General features: G+C 37.4%; 1 protein-coding gene across 1 annotated transcript in view; it reads left to right on the forward strand.

Annotated features, from left to right (window-relative positions):
• The window catches only part of CFAP47 (cilia and flagella associated protein 47), a 550,869-nt gene that overhangs the window by 479,099 nt on the left and 52,279 nt on the right, over positions 1-19,491 (forward strand). The window contains exons 60-62 of the mRNA XM_030305764.1: positions 6,856-7,015; positions 9,123-9,217; positions 13,853-14,005. Coding sequence (XP_030161624.1) covers positions 6,856-7,015; positions 9,123-9,217; positions 13,853-14,005 — 408 coding nt within the window. The remainder of the gene's footprint in view (positions 1-6,855; positions 7,016-9,122; positions 9,218-13,852; positions 14,006-19,491) is intronic.

Raw genomic sequence — 19,491 nt, forward strand, 5'->3', positions numbered from 1 at the left:
TATGGATGATATCATGTTATAAGGGAATAGTCTAAAGGATAAAGGCATATACTGTGTTTGATATCTGTAGTAACTAAAGATGTTATTTGCAGTAATAATATGTTTTTGAAACTATTGCTACTTATGGAGACTGTCTTTAAGAGCTCAGTGCTTAGTGACATTTACTGTATGTGCTGCTGCCTAACGTAAAGCATGCCCAGTTCTCCAGATAATTATCATGAATGTTTATTAAATTATGTCAGCAGCTGAGCATGATTTCACATTTTTAATAAAATTTCTCTTCCTATTATGTCAAATGACCAATTTTTCACACAAATAAGCACAGGTTCCAATCACACAGATTTGTAATTATGATTTATAGCATAAAGCAGGTGGATTTCTTAGCTAGGCAGTGAAGCTACTAATTTTGTTGTAAAACACAAAGCTACAGCTTTTCTTATGCACAAATATCTGGATGCCTTCCCCTTAGAAAAGTCTCTATAACCGGAAATTTAGACCCACTTATGCCACTAGAATATTTCCATGCAGACAACAGAAATTGAACTTATTAAAATAGTTTATAAGGACTGGGCTTGTAAAGTGGAACCCAAGGCACGGTGCCCCCTTTTTTGGCCGTTTTATGCAATTTTGTTAGTTGCAGAAATACAGGTAAATATTCTAAAAGAGATTCCTGTTCCTGTCCCCCTGACATCCTGGAGGCCCAAGGCTCAGTCTTCTCTTCATTTCTATCCATGCTCATTCTTGATGAGATCTCCTCATTCAATCACACATGAGATTCTAAGAACTTCTAAGTTGATAGACCCAGCTTCATCCTCTCCTTAAATCCAATTCATATAGCCATGCGCTATCTCCACAGTGCCCGCTACCGATGTCCACAAGGCTTCTCAAACTTCCTTAGGTGCTCTGTGCAAATGACACTTTATCAGAGAGGCTTTACTGACTCTCTCACCCTTTATTGTTTTATTTGCACCATACATATAAATACATTTTATTTATTGTTTGACTCCTAATGCATTCTGGAATGCATGACTCAGGAAAGCAGGGGATATATTTTTTTTTCACTATTTTATCCCTAGTGCTTATTATAGTGCATGGCCCATAGTATTTTTTGAATGAACAAGTGAAAGTGTAAAATAATGTAGAATCAATGTATACTGTACAAAATGGGATTATGTGGATGGAACTGGAGTAGTACCTTCACCATAGCAAAACCTTGATATGTGTATTATATTAGCTTCCTTTTTCATGAGAGGAAAATCTCAGAAATTGAAGTAACTTTCCCAGTGCTAGTGAGTAACAGAGCAAAGATTTAAACTTCTAAAGCTCATGCTCTACACTGTATCATAGAATATTCCTACAGGTAAGGAGAGAGATCTTACACACACATACATACACATATGCACATTTGCACACACCCATACACACACACACTACTTAGCATGGTGCAGGGGCAAGGAGGACATGGTAATTGATTGATAAGGTATATTTGCTGTAGTAGTAGACATTATTTTATTTTAAAATTTTCTGTGGGTAATTTTAATTGAAATTAAAAATAGGTAGTTTCCAAGAAAATATTCAATTCCCTAAAATTAATTTTTTTAATCTTATCTTTTCTGTTTTATATGTTTTCTATTTTCTATGTTTATAAGGAAACATGTTATCATAGGGAACATAGCTGGAAAGAACATTAAGGTATTCTGTTCCACACACTCCCGTAAAGCTCAAAACCCTGCTGTCATCACCATCAGTGTTTGTGTGGCATGTATTTGATGGCCTTCAATCATAGAAAATTCTCTCCTTCACTGTGTGTCTGGTCGGGAGACTCTGATAGTGAATTTTTCATTCATTTTGAGCCGACAATGAAGTGTTTACATGAAAATCAATATTTTCTTTAAGTATTACTTTGTTTTTATTTTTGCTAATGTATTCTTGGATTTAAAAAGCAAACACAAAACGTGAACTTACAGGTGCTTAGTTCATGGTGTAAAATTTACCTTAGCAATCATATTTGTGTTGAATAACTCCAAAATCTTTTAAAACATTTTATGTCTCAAGCTTAACATTTTTTTTTCTAGTAAGCATGGATTTGTATCTTTTCCCCAGTTACCCATTTTATCAAATATAACCTTCCACTTAGTGCTTGCTTTTTCTATACTAGCCCCATTAATAGTGTCTTCTTTGGACAACTTCATTAAAGCTCAAGCATTAGCTAGCTCGTCAAAAGATGGAGTAAAGCAGCAACAGGCTTTAATCCTTGACAAAGGAAACACAATCTCTGAAATGCTTTTCTTGCCGTTCATTAGATGCCCCATTCATTTGATGAGGTACACGTAGGAAGGGAAGAATGCTTCATCTATAGCTTTTCCGTGATTATAGCAGCCAAATAACAGAGTCAAGTTTCTTAATCTGCCCTATGTTTTGAGAGCCTGGAATTCGAATTTCTGTAAGCAAATTCAGTGGCATCACATGCCTCAGCCTCTAGCATAACAAAAGAAAAGACAATTTCATGCATTAGTTTGCTAGGACTGCAATAACTAAATACTAGACTGGGTGGCTTAAACAAGATAAATTTATTTTCTCACAGTTCTACAGATTAAGGTCCAAGATCAAGCAATCGGTGGCAGGGGTGGGGGGGCTGGTTTCTTCTGAGGTATGATTGCCTTCCCACTGTGTCCTCACATGGTCTTTCCTTTGGGGTGTGCACATACCTGGTGTGTGTCTTTGTATCTGACTTTCCCCTTTTTATAAGGACACCAGCCATATTGGATTAGGGCCCACTCTAACAGTCTTATTTTAACTTAACCACCTCTTTAAAGGCCTTAAGTCCAAGGCCTTAAGTTCTGAGATACAGGAAACCAGGACTTCACCATATCAGTGCCATTATTAATCATAACTTAAAGATATTTGAAATCAGTTATTGAAAGTATAAAGTATCCAAGTAGAAAGTAGGTGGATTTCATGTTTGAAAATGGTTGATGAGGGGCGACTGGTTGGTTCAGTTGGTTAAACATCCAACTCTTCATCTCAGCTCAGGTCATGATCTCACAGTTCGGGCCCCTTGTCAGGCTCTGCGCTGAGCTTGGAGCTTGCTTGGGATTCTCTCTCTCCCCTCCCCTTCTCTCTCTCTCTCTCTGTCTCTCTCAAAATAAACTTAAAAAAAAAAAGAAAGAAAATGGTTGATGAAAAGTCATGTTCATCTTGTACTCTTATTTAAAATTAAAATTTTAAACTTGGACTCTTATTTAAAATAAACCACTATAACAAAAATAATAGCATGGCTCAGGGTGCTAATATGTTTCATAGTATCTCTTTGATTACCTGACATGGGCCATTTCTAATGCCATGCTAAATATTAGAAATTATGCTGTGGGAAGCAGTAATGTCATACCACTAAAGTGATTAAACATGACTCTCCCAGGATGAAATACTTTCATTACTAAAATGAGGATTATGCTCATTTTACTCTCTTGAGAAGATTTTCTTCTAAGAAGGCCGGAAATCTCATAGCCATTAAAGCATTGTACAACTTCTATATTTCAAATGGGAGATCAGTGCATAAATATTTCTAACACCTTTAATCAAAAGAGCAATCAAAATAGCAGTTTTAAAATATACTGAATAAAATTTGAATGCTAAGTGCAATGAGGCCATAGGAGATTTCAAAGGTAAAACAGTAATATCACACTTTGTAACGTTTCCCAGACACTAAGCGTGAAGTATTATCAGGGTTTTGAAAAATTCTATAAATAATCTAAACCTCTCATAAAATATGTAAGTCCATAAAATTAATTATGTAAAATAAAATGTGCATTCTTAAAACCCTTATTAGGGTTTCAAACCTCAAGAATGATTAATGGAAAAAAATAAATATGGGTGCAGTTAGTTTGCGTGCTTCCTCTATGGAAATGGAATAAAACAGACAGAGATAGGTTCAGAAAATATTTTGAGTTTAGAATATGTTTATCAACCTAATGAGTATAGTGATCATCATACTGGCTGGATTTCCTAGTCAGAAGATAGAAAAAACTAACGTGGTTTCTCTCACCCTCCTGCTAAATACATATGAAAATGCCAAAATAAGACTCTAGCAAGTCTGAAAAGTAAAACTATCTGAAAAGCTCTTCCAAGAATTTAGAAGCACGTCATGCAATGCCCAGATGAGAAATATAAAATAAAGGCCACATTCTTGCCCTTGGATGGATCATGAATAGACAAAAATGTCAGTGATCCCAAAAGTATAAATGTAGGATGATTCCATTAAAAGTACTATTTGCTACCCCATCCATTTCCTGGAACTAACTGTGTATTTCGAATGTAGAAAAATTCTGTTACAAAATGAGTTGGAGGAGGAGTCAGTTAGTCCCACTAGAAAATAAAGCATCTACAATTACGACAATGTGTCACTTACAAATGAAGAGAAAGAAAGACCAAAGAAATCTAAGGAGTCCAGGAAAAGAGTCAAATATGTATGCACATGCCATGAAGGCAGCATTGCAAATCAGTGAACTTTTAAATAAGTGAGTTTGTATAACTAGTCCCCCATAGGAAATCGGTAACCTTGGAAACGTTCTTCTTCATTTCATATGTATGGATAAGTTACCGACGGATCAAAGAACCATAAAAATGAAAGCATATAGGTATTAAGAAACCATGGGTAGATTTCTTAGCAGATAGAAGTGAGAACAGCTTTCCCGTCTCTACTCAAAGTGTTGCACAGGATAGTGGGAAAACCACGAAAATAAAACTCATTTGTGAGACACAAGATGAACTTGATAAATTCTCAAAGTTCTTGTTGATGTTAAATTTCAGTGATTTCATGTAATAACAACACAGTGCTTCTTACTATTCAAGCATATAATAACAATTAAAGAAACTTATGATCACTTCAGCAGAGAACTGTGTCTACTTGTAGACTGCTAAAACATTATGGCTGCAAATAGGCTATTGGATTTTTAATTAAATGGGCTTATTTATCATAGCACTGTCTTTCCACACTTTCAATTCAAACATTATAAGAAAGCATGGTGTTGGCAATGAATTACTCTTTTGTATCTTTGTCTTGACTCCTTATATCATCTAAATGTCTAGGTTTTATTTTCAGTCATTCTAAAATCTATTTTTACTGATAACATAAGATTTTGTAAGGGTAAATGATCACTTCTTAATTTGATTTCCTTAGGGATACAGGGATGGTTTATTTAATGCCGCTCTTACTCTTTTTATCCTATTCCAGCTCTTGCTACTTTTATCCATTTGACTGCAGTGATTCATTAAACATCTAGAGTTCATAAGGATGACGTTGGAAGTGACAGACATTGTTTAGATGTCTTAGTAAGCCACACAGTCTTTCATTGGGACTTTGGCAAATTGTCTCAATTCCTCCACCTCTAAAATAAGAAACATAGTAGCACAGAATTTACAGTGATTTTCTGAGAATGCAGTGAGGTATTGTGTGAAAAATACTTAGCACAGAGCCTGGCATATAGTGAGTACTCAATAAAACCATATTAGTTATTGTTATTAACTATGATAGGAGACATAAGAACATTTTCATTTCCTGAAGAACTAAAATTTAAAATTTGAAAATTTGGGGGCGCCTGGGTGGCTCAGTCGGCTAAGCATCCAACTTTGGCTCAGGTCATGATCTCACAGTCGTGGGTTCAAGCCGAGCATCAGGCTCTGTGCTGACAGCTCAGAGCCTGGAGCCTGTTTCGGATTCTGTGTCTCCCTCTCTCTCTCTCTGCCGCTCCCCTGCTCACGCTCTGTCTCTGTCTCAAAAGTAAATAAACATTAAAAATAAATAAAAGAAGAGAAGAGAAAAGAAAAAAAAAGAGAAAAATTTGTAAGAATTTGGAGGCGGGATGTTTTGCGGAGGGGCCATTTTCTGTTTCCTTTCTTGATGTCTTTAGTAGTTTAGTGCAGTGTTTTCATCTGAGACAAAATGGCTGAAAATCATTGATTTTATAACAAAGAATTTTTAAAAAACAGGATGTAGTCAGTAATCTTTTATTTTCTTATAAAAAAATAGTGTTATTCTTCAAAATAAAGAAGGACATCCCAGTACTTGTCCAATAGGTAGGATGTGCATGTTTTTTTCCAAGTGTGGTCACATGACCATCTGCTTCTGGATCCCGTGAGGAGCTACTTACACATGGAGCTTTTGGGCCCCAGCCCAGTGTGAATAAATCAGAATATATAGTTGGGGCTCAGTAAGCTCATATCTTACAAGTTTTGCAGGTGGTTCTTATGCAGAGTAAAGGTTGAAAAAGTCGAATCCATTAGAACACAAGAAAATGCTGTCGGTGTTTCTGTCTTCTGGTTTTTACAACCTGGCCTTTCTTTCACAAATAAGCTTCAGCTTCCCTCATGGATCAAGTAAATAAATGAACAGGTTGCTGGTAACAATTTTGGTGCTCCAAGCAGAAACCTGGCACTGTTATGGTCTAGGAAAAAAAAAAAAAAAAAAAAGACAAGAAATTAAAGTGTCGAAAATTGCAGTACTTTAGCTTTTGGAAAATGTAGTAAGACTTGAAAAGACTCATGGATTTTATGGTTCTTTTATCACTCTGGGAAACACAAGCCAGAATTCTCAACATTTCCTCATCCCTTCCAGCCTCTTCAGGAGAGGCTTCTTGCCTCAGGTTAAAATGTGTATTTTTAAGAGCATTGATGGCATTTGAGGAAAATTAGTGAAGCCAGTGAAGTGCCCTTATAATTTAGCATAATGCATTTTCTTGTTCCGAAGTGATTATGAAAAACTGATAACCAGTAAAAGAATTAGGAGATTATTTTCTGCTGTTAAAATTATACTCTGAAAATGTTTACCACATTAAAAATTAATTGTGTTTTTTACAGGAATCACATTGCCTCCTAAAGAGAATATAGATATCCCAGTGTTATTTATGCCCAACACTATGAAATTACACAGAACAATGGTCATTGTTCAAATGATGAGGGCAAATAGAGAAAGTTGGCCTATTGACAATTTTGAAGAATTAGACACAGAAATGAAAAGGTAACTTATATATATTTATTTTTAATTGTTTTATTTATTTTTGAGAGAGAGTGCACAAGTGGGAGAGGGGCAGAAAGAGAGGGAAACAGAGGATCCCAGTGGGCTCCGCACTACAGCAGCAAGCCTGATGTGGGGCTTGAGCTCACGAGCTGGGAGATCATGATCTGAGCTGAAGTTGGATGCTTAACCAACTGAGCCATCCAGGTGCCCCCAAAAGGTAACTTTTAAATAAGGAAATTTAAGGAAAATGATTTTATTTTGATTGGCATTGACATGATCACTTTCTTTTCTGTGTTATGTAACGTAAAGTCCATGATTTTAAATTCTCTGAAGTGTTGAAATTTGTATGTTCGGAAGAGGAAAATACATTTGTTATATGGGCATAGTATATATCACTTGACGTTCAGAGTGATTTGAAGTTCAGGGTGATGAAAAAGTCAACCTTAAGTATCATGTCAGTGAATCACAGAGACGTGCAAAGGACTCCTTTTTGACTGGGAAAACAGTTACTGCTGAGACACCAAATAATAAATCTCTAGAGAACAACCTGAAATAGCTTGTCTTGGCCAACTATAGGACTTGTGATACTGGCATTTACCAAGTGATGGCACTGTGCCAGGAGGTATGACACCCTGAGCAAACACTGGCCTGACTACTGCCATACTGTGTCCTTGCAGGATGCGGGCCGCCTGTCCCTTCTTTGCTTCACTGAATTTTAAGCAAACTCCAATAATGATCAAACTATGTTTTCTCTGCTTTTATAGTTTAATTAAATAACAATCTAGAAATCTTAATTAAAACAAAATTCTTCCTATGGGTGCCTATTTCTTTTCCACATTTTTTTAAAGTTTTATTTATTTATTTTTAGAGAGAGGGAGAGCACGAATGGGGGAGGTGCAGAGAGAGAGAGAGAGAGAGAGAGGGAGAGAGAGAAAGAGAGAGAGAGAAACAGAGAGAGAATCCCAAGCTGGCTCCATGCTGTCAGCACAGAGCCTAGTGCGGGGCTCTAACTCACAAACTGTGAGATCATGACATGAGTCAGACTTAAGAATTGGACGCTTAACCGACTGAGCCACCCAGGCACCCCTCTTTTCCACATTTAAAAAAATTCTTGGGGTATCTGGGTGGCTCAGCTGGTTAAGTGTCTGACTTCATTCAGCTCAAGTCATGATCTCACAGTTCATGAGTTCGAACCCCATGTCGGGTTCTCTCCTGTCAGCACAGAGCCCACTTCCCATCCTCTATCCTCCTCTTTCTCTGCCCCTCCCCTGCTTGCATGTGTGTGTACTCTCTCTCTCTCTCTCTCAAAAATAAACATTAAAAGAAAATTCTTTCCTGTGAACCCATTAGAGTCCATTCTGCCACAATTTTTACCATTCCTACAGTCAGGACTGCCTGTCTATTTGTGGATCCCAATGTAAAATGAAAATGTGGGGGCCTTTGTTCAAAATGGTTAAGAATTTCAAAGCACTTATCGCTATGTGTTAAACATGCATGGACCAATTCTAAACATGGGGTCCTCGTGCTATTTGTTGCACAGGTCACATGCTCATGCAGCTGGTCCTGCCTGCTGTGTCTTATGTTTCATTTCTAACAAGAAAAGCCCATTTCAGCAATGACCAGAACCATGTCCTAGTACTGTTGTCATCTTGATGGTTTTGGCAAATGCCCTCTTTTGTTTAGCTGATATCCCCCCAAAAGTAAATTCCTTGTCACCTTCTGAAGTCCTGTACTCAATGGCATTTTTGTGTTTTATGCCTCACCTGTGCAATTTAGAATACAACCCACAGGACCTGTGTTATGTTTTAGTCACATCAGTAAATGCCAATACTGACTTTTAAAAGTAGGGGGAAAATTCTTCAATTTTAACTTCCATCTCATGATGGTTGTGTTACATTTTTCTTTGTGATAATTTCCCAGGGTTTGCTTTGACATGTTTATAACATTTGCAGAAAATGATTTGTATTTCATAGTTTTTCTCTACCGAAGTTTAAATTCATGAGCTCTGCTAAAATACCATTAGGTTAAAAATGAATATTCTCTTTTATGCTAGTATTCAAAGTGTTCATAGTTTTTGTTCACTCTTCCTCATTTAATTTCTCATTAGAACAATGGGAACAGCAAGTAGAGAAATCCCAGAAATACACTGGATATACCCTATTCTTGGACTCCCACAGGCACTATATCCTAAATGCCCTCCAGGTAGGTATATTTTAGAATCCGGGAATACCAGGATTCAAAGGGATCGATCATAGAGGTTCCCTTATTCCCACCCCCTTCTTATACAAGTGAGAGAATGAAGGTGCAAAGAAAGTCGTGAACTGAACAGCCCTACTGATGGGAGTGCTGGGACCGATTCTGGTCTCCTCACAGTAAGTCCAACGATCCTTCCACCAAACCATACCATGTCCTGTTGTTCTTCTAGTTGGTGAAACCTAGAAATCAGCTAAGATTGCAATAACATTAGCTTCAGGCCCCTGTAGCCCACAGTCATGAGGCCCCCGGAGCCCTGCTCTAGATCTATCCGATCCTCAGGTACTTTGGCTCTTGGGTCACATTTTTTGCCAGATTCCAGCTTCTGTGCAACTTGAAGTCTCATCCAAGAACCATCCAATGGGGACACTGATCCCTCTATTCTCAGTTGTCCCAGACACTAAATTTGTACGATGTCCTCCAAAAACCGGTCAGAATGTACTCAGGGTTTCCAGGAGGTTCACTTCACTACCATATACACAACATAAAATCCCTCCCCTTAAAAGGCCTTTCTCTTTCTCAGTGAGCCCTCTTTTTCTCCACATACTCCAAACTTCGCTCAAGCTTCCTTGTGTTCTCTTTCCTCAATACTCTTCTCACTTCTGCATTCCTAGGTTTTCTCATTTTCTTCCCACAGTCAGCCTAAGAAATGCAATTCCTCTTGGATACCCATAAAGCAACCTCTTACTAGGCCTTAGGCATAGTTCTTCATAACGATTGCTGAATTGCTCAGCAGCGCAAAGGGATATCTGTTTTGGAGCCCCCCCACTCAACCAACACAGATGAGCTGAAAGCAGTCTTGAAATTTTGAATTTTTCTGCTCCTTCTGATACCAACCTTTGGTAGTGAAATAGAGTTAGTCTTCTGCTGGCATATATTATGTCACCACACTGAGAAAGAAGAGAAAATACTAACTTTTGCTTGTGGATAATAGCGTTTCCCTGGATACATTGAAGGCCAAGGTTACATATTTCCTTGTGTCGTTTAATTCAACGGGAGTAAAAATCCACATATCTAGCAGTACCTTTGACAGTAAATGTCATTTGTTTTACTTGAAGTATTTTTGCTCTTGAGTTAAAAAATTATCAACACATAAATGTTTCAAATATACTAAATTATCTTCTGACTGCTTCACAAACATGCCAAAACATTTCTTTTATTTCCTTCTAGAAGAAAATTGTTTGTATACTTTCCATAGAGCTGAACGGTTCAAAATTTATGATGCAGTCATCTGATCAAAGTGATGTAATAAAGCCTAGACATTACTCTGTTGAAATACTGAGAGCAGCGTTGCTGATGTTGATGGCAGACACAGTTTTGTTTTTCCCAGATTAAAGCTTTAAAGCAGGCTTTTTTTTTCAGTCTGAAACAAAGCCTATGCAAACATAAAGGCATAAATTTCTTGCACAGTTTTCTTCAAAGAAAGTTAAGCATGCTGCAAAAACAGAAAGGCATTTTCCATCAAATCACTTCTCTTGGTAATTACTTGATTTTTAAATTAAGTATGAGTTCTATAAATAGTCTGTGTCGCGTTAGCACAACCCCGTAGTAACATCAGTGTTCTGAAACAGATTGTATACCAGTTATTAAATCATTTTAGCAGAATTCTAAAGCCTATTCTAGTAATTATTTTTATCTACAAATGCCCTTGAGAAGAAAAAATGAGTACAATTATATAAATACATATTGCTTCCTTTCTGTACAGTCCATCCTTCATTCTTATGAACACATCAGAGATAACACATTGCTTTCTCTGCTCAGCTGTATCACCATCGATGTTTATTGTTTCCTCTCTGTTTTTATGTGTCTGTCATTCAGGTTATTCTTAAACCCAGGGTACTTTTGTCATTCTGTGAGCCACCTTTTTTGTGTGTGTATTCCTATCTGCTCCTATCCATTGGGACAGATAATTGGAAAAGGACTCCACTACTGTCACAGTGTGAAGACAATGGAATGTGAATCCACTGTGATTGAGAAATCCGTGCATTGCCAGGGCACTAATTTCCAAAGGACTTAGAGGGACAAGACCAGTGACATGATACTAATTGTAACTTTGATCACACTAATTTCCAATTTAATGCTTTAAGACTGAAGCTAATTAAAACCAAAGAAGCTTGTACATTTCCCTCAGTCATGTCAACCCTCTTAATCCACATCTTGTATTTCACTACTTATTCTAAGTCTAAAATGTTCAATACCAACCTGCAAATTTTAGAATTAAAAATAAATAGATGTTATATATTTTTGTACTATAAATGTGATATGTATGGTGAAAACACATAAATTGGAGGACATTATCTAGTTGTACAGTTTAGATGATTATAGTATTATTGGTGCCACACAGTATAGTGCAATACATTTTAAAAGCTTTTTTGGGGGTGCCTGGGTGGCTCAGTTGGTTAAGCATCTGACTCTTGATTTCAGTCTGGTCATGATCTCACAATTTGTGAGTTTGAGCCCCGCATCAGGCTCTGCAATGTCAGCGCTGAGCCTGCTTGGGATTCCCTCTTTACTTGTCCCCTGCTCACTCTCTCTCTCAAAATAAATAAATAAACTTTTTTTTAATAAGTAGGCTTTTTTATATTATCATTCCCTTTTATCCCTTATATTAAATTTATGTTTTATGTGCATCTGAAGTGATAAAAATATAACAGTTAATATATTTTTAAGAAACAATATTTTTTGGGGCGCCTGGGTGGCGCAGTCGGTTAGGCGTCCGACTTCAGCCAGGTCACGATCTCGCGGTCCGTGAGTTCGAGCCCCGCGTCAGGCTCTGGGCTGATGGCTCAGAGCCTGGAGCCTGTTTCCAATTCTGTGTCTCCCTCTCTCTCTGCCCCTCCCCCGTTCATGCTCTGTCTCTCTCTGTCCCAAAAATAAATAAACGTGGAAAAAAAAAATTAAAAAAAAAAAAAAAGAAACAATATTTTTATTTATGTGGATGTGGGTTCAGCTTTTGGCTTTGTCCAGCCAAGCCGAGGATGGCAGAAAGGATTACTCAAGACTCCGTACAAGTCAAGAGAGGTGAGAGGGAGGCAGAGGGAAGTCTCCCCAAGCTGCTCTCAACCTCCTTATTTATTTATTTATTTATTTATTTATTTATTTATTTAATGTTTATTTACTTTTGAGAGAGAGAGAGAGAGAGTGCTCAAGCAGAGGAAGGACAGAGAGGGAGACACAGAATCCAAAGCAGGCTCTAGACTCTGAGTTGACAGCCCAAAGCCCAACGTGTGGACGCGGGGCTCAAACTCATGAACTGTGAGACCAGGACCTGAGCCTAAGTCAGATGCTTCACTGACTGAGCCACCCAGGTGTGCCAAGCTCCCGTATTTATTGAGCATACATTTAGGGAAACAATCAGCAATATGTCGGTGGGCTATGTGCCAGTAAGAACATATAGAAAACGTCAGAAAAACAAGTTAAGACAGGGTAAAATATTCCATGCGATAACATGGCCTAAGGAATTTATGAGCATAGGCAGGACCTACCCCCTAGATACACATTAACCAGGTAAGCAAGGCATGGCTGCTGTTTTCAGCAAGGCCAGAAAGCAGTGTTCTGCTTTGCAATGTATTCCCTATAATCTCCTAACCCAGGACATAGCTATTTGATTTCCCACATGTGGACTCTAGTATACTTGGCCCCATGATATTATAGAGCTAATGCCAAAGGAACACATTAATACTCCGATGTGTAATGAGTAGTTGTACATAGAAACAACATTTTGGTTTCTCACAAGATCACTGACAACTTCTTCTATACTTGATATAAGAAAACATTGAAATTTAATTTATATAAAAATATATAAAGTTTTAATGCTATATGTTAAATTAATATGTAATTAAATTTTAACATTAATTTTAAGTACTTCATTAAAATTTTATTTTTAACTGTTAGTATATTTTTTGTAAAGATTTTATTTTTTAAGCAATCTCTACACCCAACATGGGGCTTGAACTCACAAACCTGAGACCAAGAGTTGCATGCTCTACTTACTGAGCCAGCCAAGCACCCCTATTAGTGTATTTTGTAAATGTAAAGCAATTCACAAATGAGAATCAAAATATTTTACTGAAATGATTTAAACATGAATTTTAAGGTACAAGTGAATAAATAGTAGGAAATCTTTTTAAAGTGTTATTACAAAATAAATGTTACAGAACTTATTTTTAAAAATGATTTGAAGGTGTTTGCTGTAATATAATTTTATAAGTAGAGTTTGGTAATTACCACAATGAACATACAGATAGCTGAAAAATTCATGTGTTCATGACCACCAGTTGAATTACTGACATAACTAGGTCAGTTCCTGAATCAAATTTTACATCCTAATATACTCTTCTGAAATGCAGTGTGTACCTTCCAGATTAACCTCTTGTCATACTATTTTTATATATTATTTAATATTCTTATTTGCTTCTAAAATGTCAATGTATATACATATTGCATGACTGTGTGTGGTATGTGTGTGTGTGTGTGTATGTGTGTATTAATGCCAGACACAGTAAGTCAAAGTATGCTAAAGGATATTTTTCATGACATAATTCATTTTCTTCCATCTCAACTGGAAATATTTCTCTCCTGTAGTTGTTATAAAATGTCAGTCCAGGAAGCGGGTAGAAGAGGAAGTGGAAGTCACGCTGACTGGTGATTTTTTTGGAGAAAATCCTATCTTAGATTCAACAGATTTTGTAGTGATTCCAAAAAGAAATTCATGTAAATTTGATGAAGATGTGGATGGTAAGAAAACGACAGTCATGGATATCAAAAATGGTAATAAGTAAGATTCAGTTTCCTTAAATTGCGGGATTATTCAGGTACATGAAAATCCATGCCCAGTATTTTTCACTTACAATATATCATTAAACAGTTCCCAGCAAGTGTTCAGTGATGTTTGTTTTCTTCACATAGTGGCTATTTCCAAAAGGAAAATAATTATAGTTGTTAATGGATTTATAAGAATCAGTTATGATTCTGTCATCAGTGAAAAGAGAAAAAACTGTAGAAACTGAAATTTCCATGTCCCTTCAATTTTTTATTAAAGTTTATTTATTTATTTTGAGAGAGAGAGAGAGAGCAGGCAAGGGGCAGAGAGGGAGAGAGAGAAACCCAAGCAGGCTCCACACTGTCAGCGTGGAGCCCGACTCGAGGCTTGAGCTCAACTCCGGGCATGAACTGGAGATCATGACCTGAGCCGAATCAAGAGTTGGACACTTAACCGACTGAGCCATCTAGGAGCCCCAGTGCCCTTTCAGTTTTAATCTCTTCCTTTACTCTCTCTTTCTAATTTAAAGAACATGATTCAAGTCATGTGTTGCAGCTTTAAATTCAGAAATACAACCTGCAATAAAATGTTCCTTATTTAGGGGCACCTGGGTGGCTCAGTCAGTTAAGTATCTGAGTTCGGCTCAGATCATGATCTCACGGTTGGTGAGTTCAAGCCCCGTGTGGGACTCTGTGCTGACATCTCAGAGCCTGGAGCCTGCTTCTGATTCTGTGTCTCCTCTCTCTCTGCCCCTCCCCTGCTCACACTCTCTCTCCCTCTCTAAAAAATAAGTAAACATTAAAAAAATTTTTTTGCAAGTTCCTTATTTAAATATATTGAAAATGTGACATAAGTTAGATGTAATCCTCAAATAAATTTTGTATAATAATCCCTCTGAAATTTAAAGTCTTAAAGAAAACTTTCACAAAGTTAACATGAAGATCTGGCAAAATCAAATCTCAGTGATGCAAGATCTGTTTTTCAACTGTCTTCCAGATGACCTAAAGTAGAATTCTCCTATTTCACATTGAAAGGGAAATTTCCTATGACAGTATTTTATTAAAATCAAGGGGAAAATCAATGTTTATGTATAATTTGAAAAACCAAACCAACCATGTAATTAAGTGTGAAATTTCTGCAGAAACAAAATATCCTCCATAGTTTTCTCATTCATATCTATAGTTTTTTACTTTACTCTCAATATTATTATCTTTGTGTCTGATTTAATTATTTCTGTGATAAAAGAATATAAATGAGATATAACTGAAGAGAGTGCTAGAATACATGAGTATAGAAGGAGTGTACAAGAGAGTAAAATAGTTTTTAATTTTTTGTAATAGTGGCTATTTTTTAAATGTTTATTTTTGAGAGAGAGAGAGAGAGAGTGTGCGCATGCACACGCAAGCCAGGGAGGGTCAGAGAGGGGAGGACAGAAGATCCAAAGCAGGCTTCATGCTGTCAGCACACAGCCCAGTGTGGGGCTCAAACTCACTAACTGTGAGACCATGACCTGAGCCAAAGTCTGATGCTTGACCGACAGAGCAACCAAGGAGCCCCTAGTGGCTATTGCTATTAAATAATAAATGCTCATTTTAAACAATTCAAGAAATTTCTGGTGATATGGATAGCCGCCCGCAGCTCAAGTCAGTCCTACTCCAGTGGTTGTTACAACATAATAAATTTGATATTTACCCCTTGTGCTTCCAGCCACACCTGAGGGATGGAAACATGCCAGGAATTTAACCAGCTATTTTAACCAAGACCAAATAACAACAAGAAACAAGACAGGCTTATTTCTCTTTCACACGAGAGCCTAGACTTGTAGCAGGTCCAGGGAGTGTGGTGCCTATGTCCCCTGAGATCATCCAGGGACCCAGGTTCCTTTTCTCCCTTTGCTGCACCATCCACTGTGTTGTCCTCATCTGCATATCAGTTGTGCAGGGACATCTGCAGTGGAGAGCAAGCTGGTTCCCTTTAAAGCGGTGACCTGAAGATGCCCACGTCATTTCTACTTGCATCTCATTGGTCAGAACTCAGTCATAAGGCTACATCTCACTGCAACTGAGGCCGGGAGAGGTAATCTCTTTGTCTAGGCCCAGATGAAATTACCAAAAAAGAAGAAGGAAAAACATAACTATTGGGAAGACAAGGAGAAATCTCTGCCGTAGTATTTACTATGGACTGGTAAGATCTATCTATTGTCAATCCATCCCAAAGTCCTTACTGGAAACTTTTAATACGTTAAATATTTTTCTGGGCCTGGAAATTCATACCTCCCATCTCTCTCTTACCATGAGACTTCTCTCCCCACTCTTTAGGATAGAGTTTCAGTCACTTTCTTGGCAACATGTCAGGTGTCCTACTGTTTAGCTTCGTTTGTTGAAGTTGTAAAATGTAAAGCTGAGGAGTTTTGTTTTTTGATTGTTTTTTTTTTTGTTTTTTTTTTTTTTTTTTTTTTTTTTTTTTTGGTTTTTTTTTTGTCTGCTTTTCTCTGCATGCCTACCTTTCTCGTCTCTTCTCTGGCCCACTTTCTCTTCCTACTCATCAACTTATACACATGGCTCAGTCATGATCAGTCAAACTTCTTTCTCTTCCAAACACCCTTGGTGTCTTCCAAAATAGATCATTCAAACTAGGGTTTTGTTCTTTGCAGACAAGCATTCTGAGAGTAAATATAGAAGCAGATCTGGAAATCATAAATATTTCTTAAATGAATCACAAGAATGTCAGGATAACCTGTCCCCCCAGCCCCCCCACACACAATCTCATTATAAGATTTGGAAGGTAATGTTTTAAAATCTGGAAATGGAATTATGAAATGAGGACCTATGTTACATGTACCCAATGCATTTCATAAAATCTTTGGAATTACAAAAAAAAATAGTTCACACTAATTATTATCTTTTTATTTACTAGCTAGTTATTAATAATATGAACTATATGATTGCACAGTGAAACATTTAATTTTAATTATGTTAATTTATTAGATATTTCTTTTTTCTGTTTGATTGGATTTTAGTTTTTGTAATTGCAGGAATGTCAACTTACTCATAGACTGTTTAAATTTATAAAAAATGAAATAAATTTATATGAGGAGAGGGGAATTTTCTATTGCAAGCCTGTTCAATTGCTCTTTATTTTTAAAATTTATTTATTTATTTGAGAGAGAGAGAGAGAGAGAGAGAGAGCACGAGAGGAACAGCAGAGAGAGAGGGAGAAAGAGAATCCCAAGCAGGCTCCATGCTCTGTGCTGAGCCTAAAGCAGGGCTTGATCTCACGACCATGAGATCATGACCATGAGATCATGACCTGAGCCGAGATCAAGAGTCAGATGCTTAACTGACTGAGCCACCCAGGTGCCCTAATTACTCTTAATTTTAAAGAATATCTGTTCATAATGAAACCAGACTGATGCAATCCATTTCCATTTATCTCAAAAATGTTATTATAAGTTTAATACAGATTTTGCCTTACTGAATCATGTAGCAGCATTAGAGAAATGTTGGAATTATAAGTGAATGAAACCCTGCTGACTTTCTTGTCTTCAATGAAAAATTCTGATTGTTTATGTAGATCAGGGATAAAAATACTGTGTTTTTAATCTCACTATTCATTTACATTTATTTATTTTTGAGAAACAGAGTCAGACAAAGCATGAACGAGGGAGGGGCAGAGAGAGAAGGAGGCACAGAATCTGAAGCAGGCTCCAGGCTCTGAGCAAGCAGTCAGCACAGAGCCTGATGTGGGGCTTGAACCTATGAACTGTGAGATCATGACCTGAGCCTGAATCGGATGCTCAACCAACTGAGCCACTCAGGCGCCCCTAACCTCAGAATTCAAATGTGTAACACAACTGTCAATTCCCAATGATAAATCTAAGCACTTTTTATTGAAATGGAACATAATTTTAATAAACAGCCAACTTATAGTAAATGTCCAGTACCTTTCTGAAGTGAAGTAATTGTTTTGTGTGTCATCCTGCTGTGCTTAAATACGTTTTAATAATTGTGTGTTCAAACCTTGATTTCTATTTGCAGTCTATCTTGTTGAAGGCAAAACGTTGATGCTTCTGTGACACTGTGAAGCAAAGTACAGAAATACTCATATATGAGAACCATTTTAATATGTGCTTGCTACATTAAATTACCTGCATTATACCTTTGTCAGGTTGCAAGCTAAAAAAAAATTATAATTGTGGTCATAGAAATTGATTAAATGTTATTACTGAAAAAAATCCACTTCCTTCTATATAAGCAAGGTCTCTAAGGAAGCTGCCAATATCATGTTGGGAGGTTTGAAAGGCATATTAAAACAACTTCTCGGGGTGCCTGGCTCAGTTGGTTAAGCATCTGACTTCGGCTCAGGTCATGATCTTGCAGTTCATGGCTTCAAGCCCCACATCAGGCTCTGTCCTGACAGCTCAGAGCCTGGAGCCTGCTTTGAATTCTGTGTCTCCTTTTCTCTCTCTCTGCCCCTCTCCCACTCATGCTCGCTGGCACTCTCTCTCTCTCAAAAATAAACATTAAAAAAAAGACAACCTCTCACAAATAGCTCTTGAAAATACGCCTTTTGATATGGCTTATATTTCACTGCTTCATTACTTTTCATGATGAGAAATAATACTTAATATTAAAAAAAAACAATTTGAAAGGTTTTCAGGCTTATCTCTTCCCGTGATTCCCCCTAAAATAATTTTTTTCTGTGTTCAATACCACCAAACTCAAAGAGCTCATCTATTTTTTTGTCTGAAGACATTTTAATTTGTGAATGTTTCTGTTCTGAACCATGTCCTCTATAGAAGTAGATTTGTTCGGTCCCCTCCCAAACTTAATGTTTTTCTCTATCTTTATGGTACCTGAATATTTGATAAATCCATTAACCTTTCCTTTGGTAAGATCTTGGTTCTTTTCCCTGCCCATGTTTGAAAGATGCGACCAACTTGCCTGCACTCTCTGTAAGTCTGCCTGCTTGGCTTTCCCTTCTCACCTATTTCTTTAAGAACAAGTCTGACCACACTGTCTGCATACTATCTTAGTCTTCAGTGTATATACAGGCAAACCAGCTCTTTTCCTCTGTGTAATTTCATTAGAGTTTACCCAGCACATTAGTGTTCACAAGAGTCATGTTGTTCAGCCAGTTTGCCCTTCCACTGGTCTCCTAAATCCATGATGGTGGAAATTTAAAAACTCTCTGGCTTGGACTGTGATGAGGGTTTAGGTGTGATCACTAATTCAACCCTTATATTCCCTCATCCAAGTTTATGACCAACTGAGAAGTAGATTAGAAGTAGGCAGATGGAGGGGCACCTGGGTGGCTCAGTTGGTTAGGCATCTGACTTTGGCTCAGGTCATGATCTCACGAGCCACGAGTTTGAGCCCCACATCTGGCTCTGTGCTGACAGCTCGGAGCCTGGAGCCTGCTTTGCATTCTGTGTCTCCCTCTCTCTCTGCCCCTCCCCTGC

The sequence above is a fragment of the Lynx canadensis genome, chromosome X (genome assembly GCF_007474595.2).
Source record: "Lynx canadensis isolate LIC74 chromosome X, mLynCan4.pri.v2, whole genome shotgun sequence".
NCBI lineage: Eukaryota > Metazoa > Chordata > Mammalia > Carnivora > Felidae > Lynx > Lynx canadensis.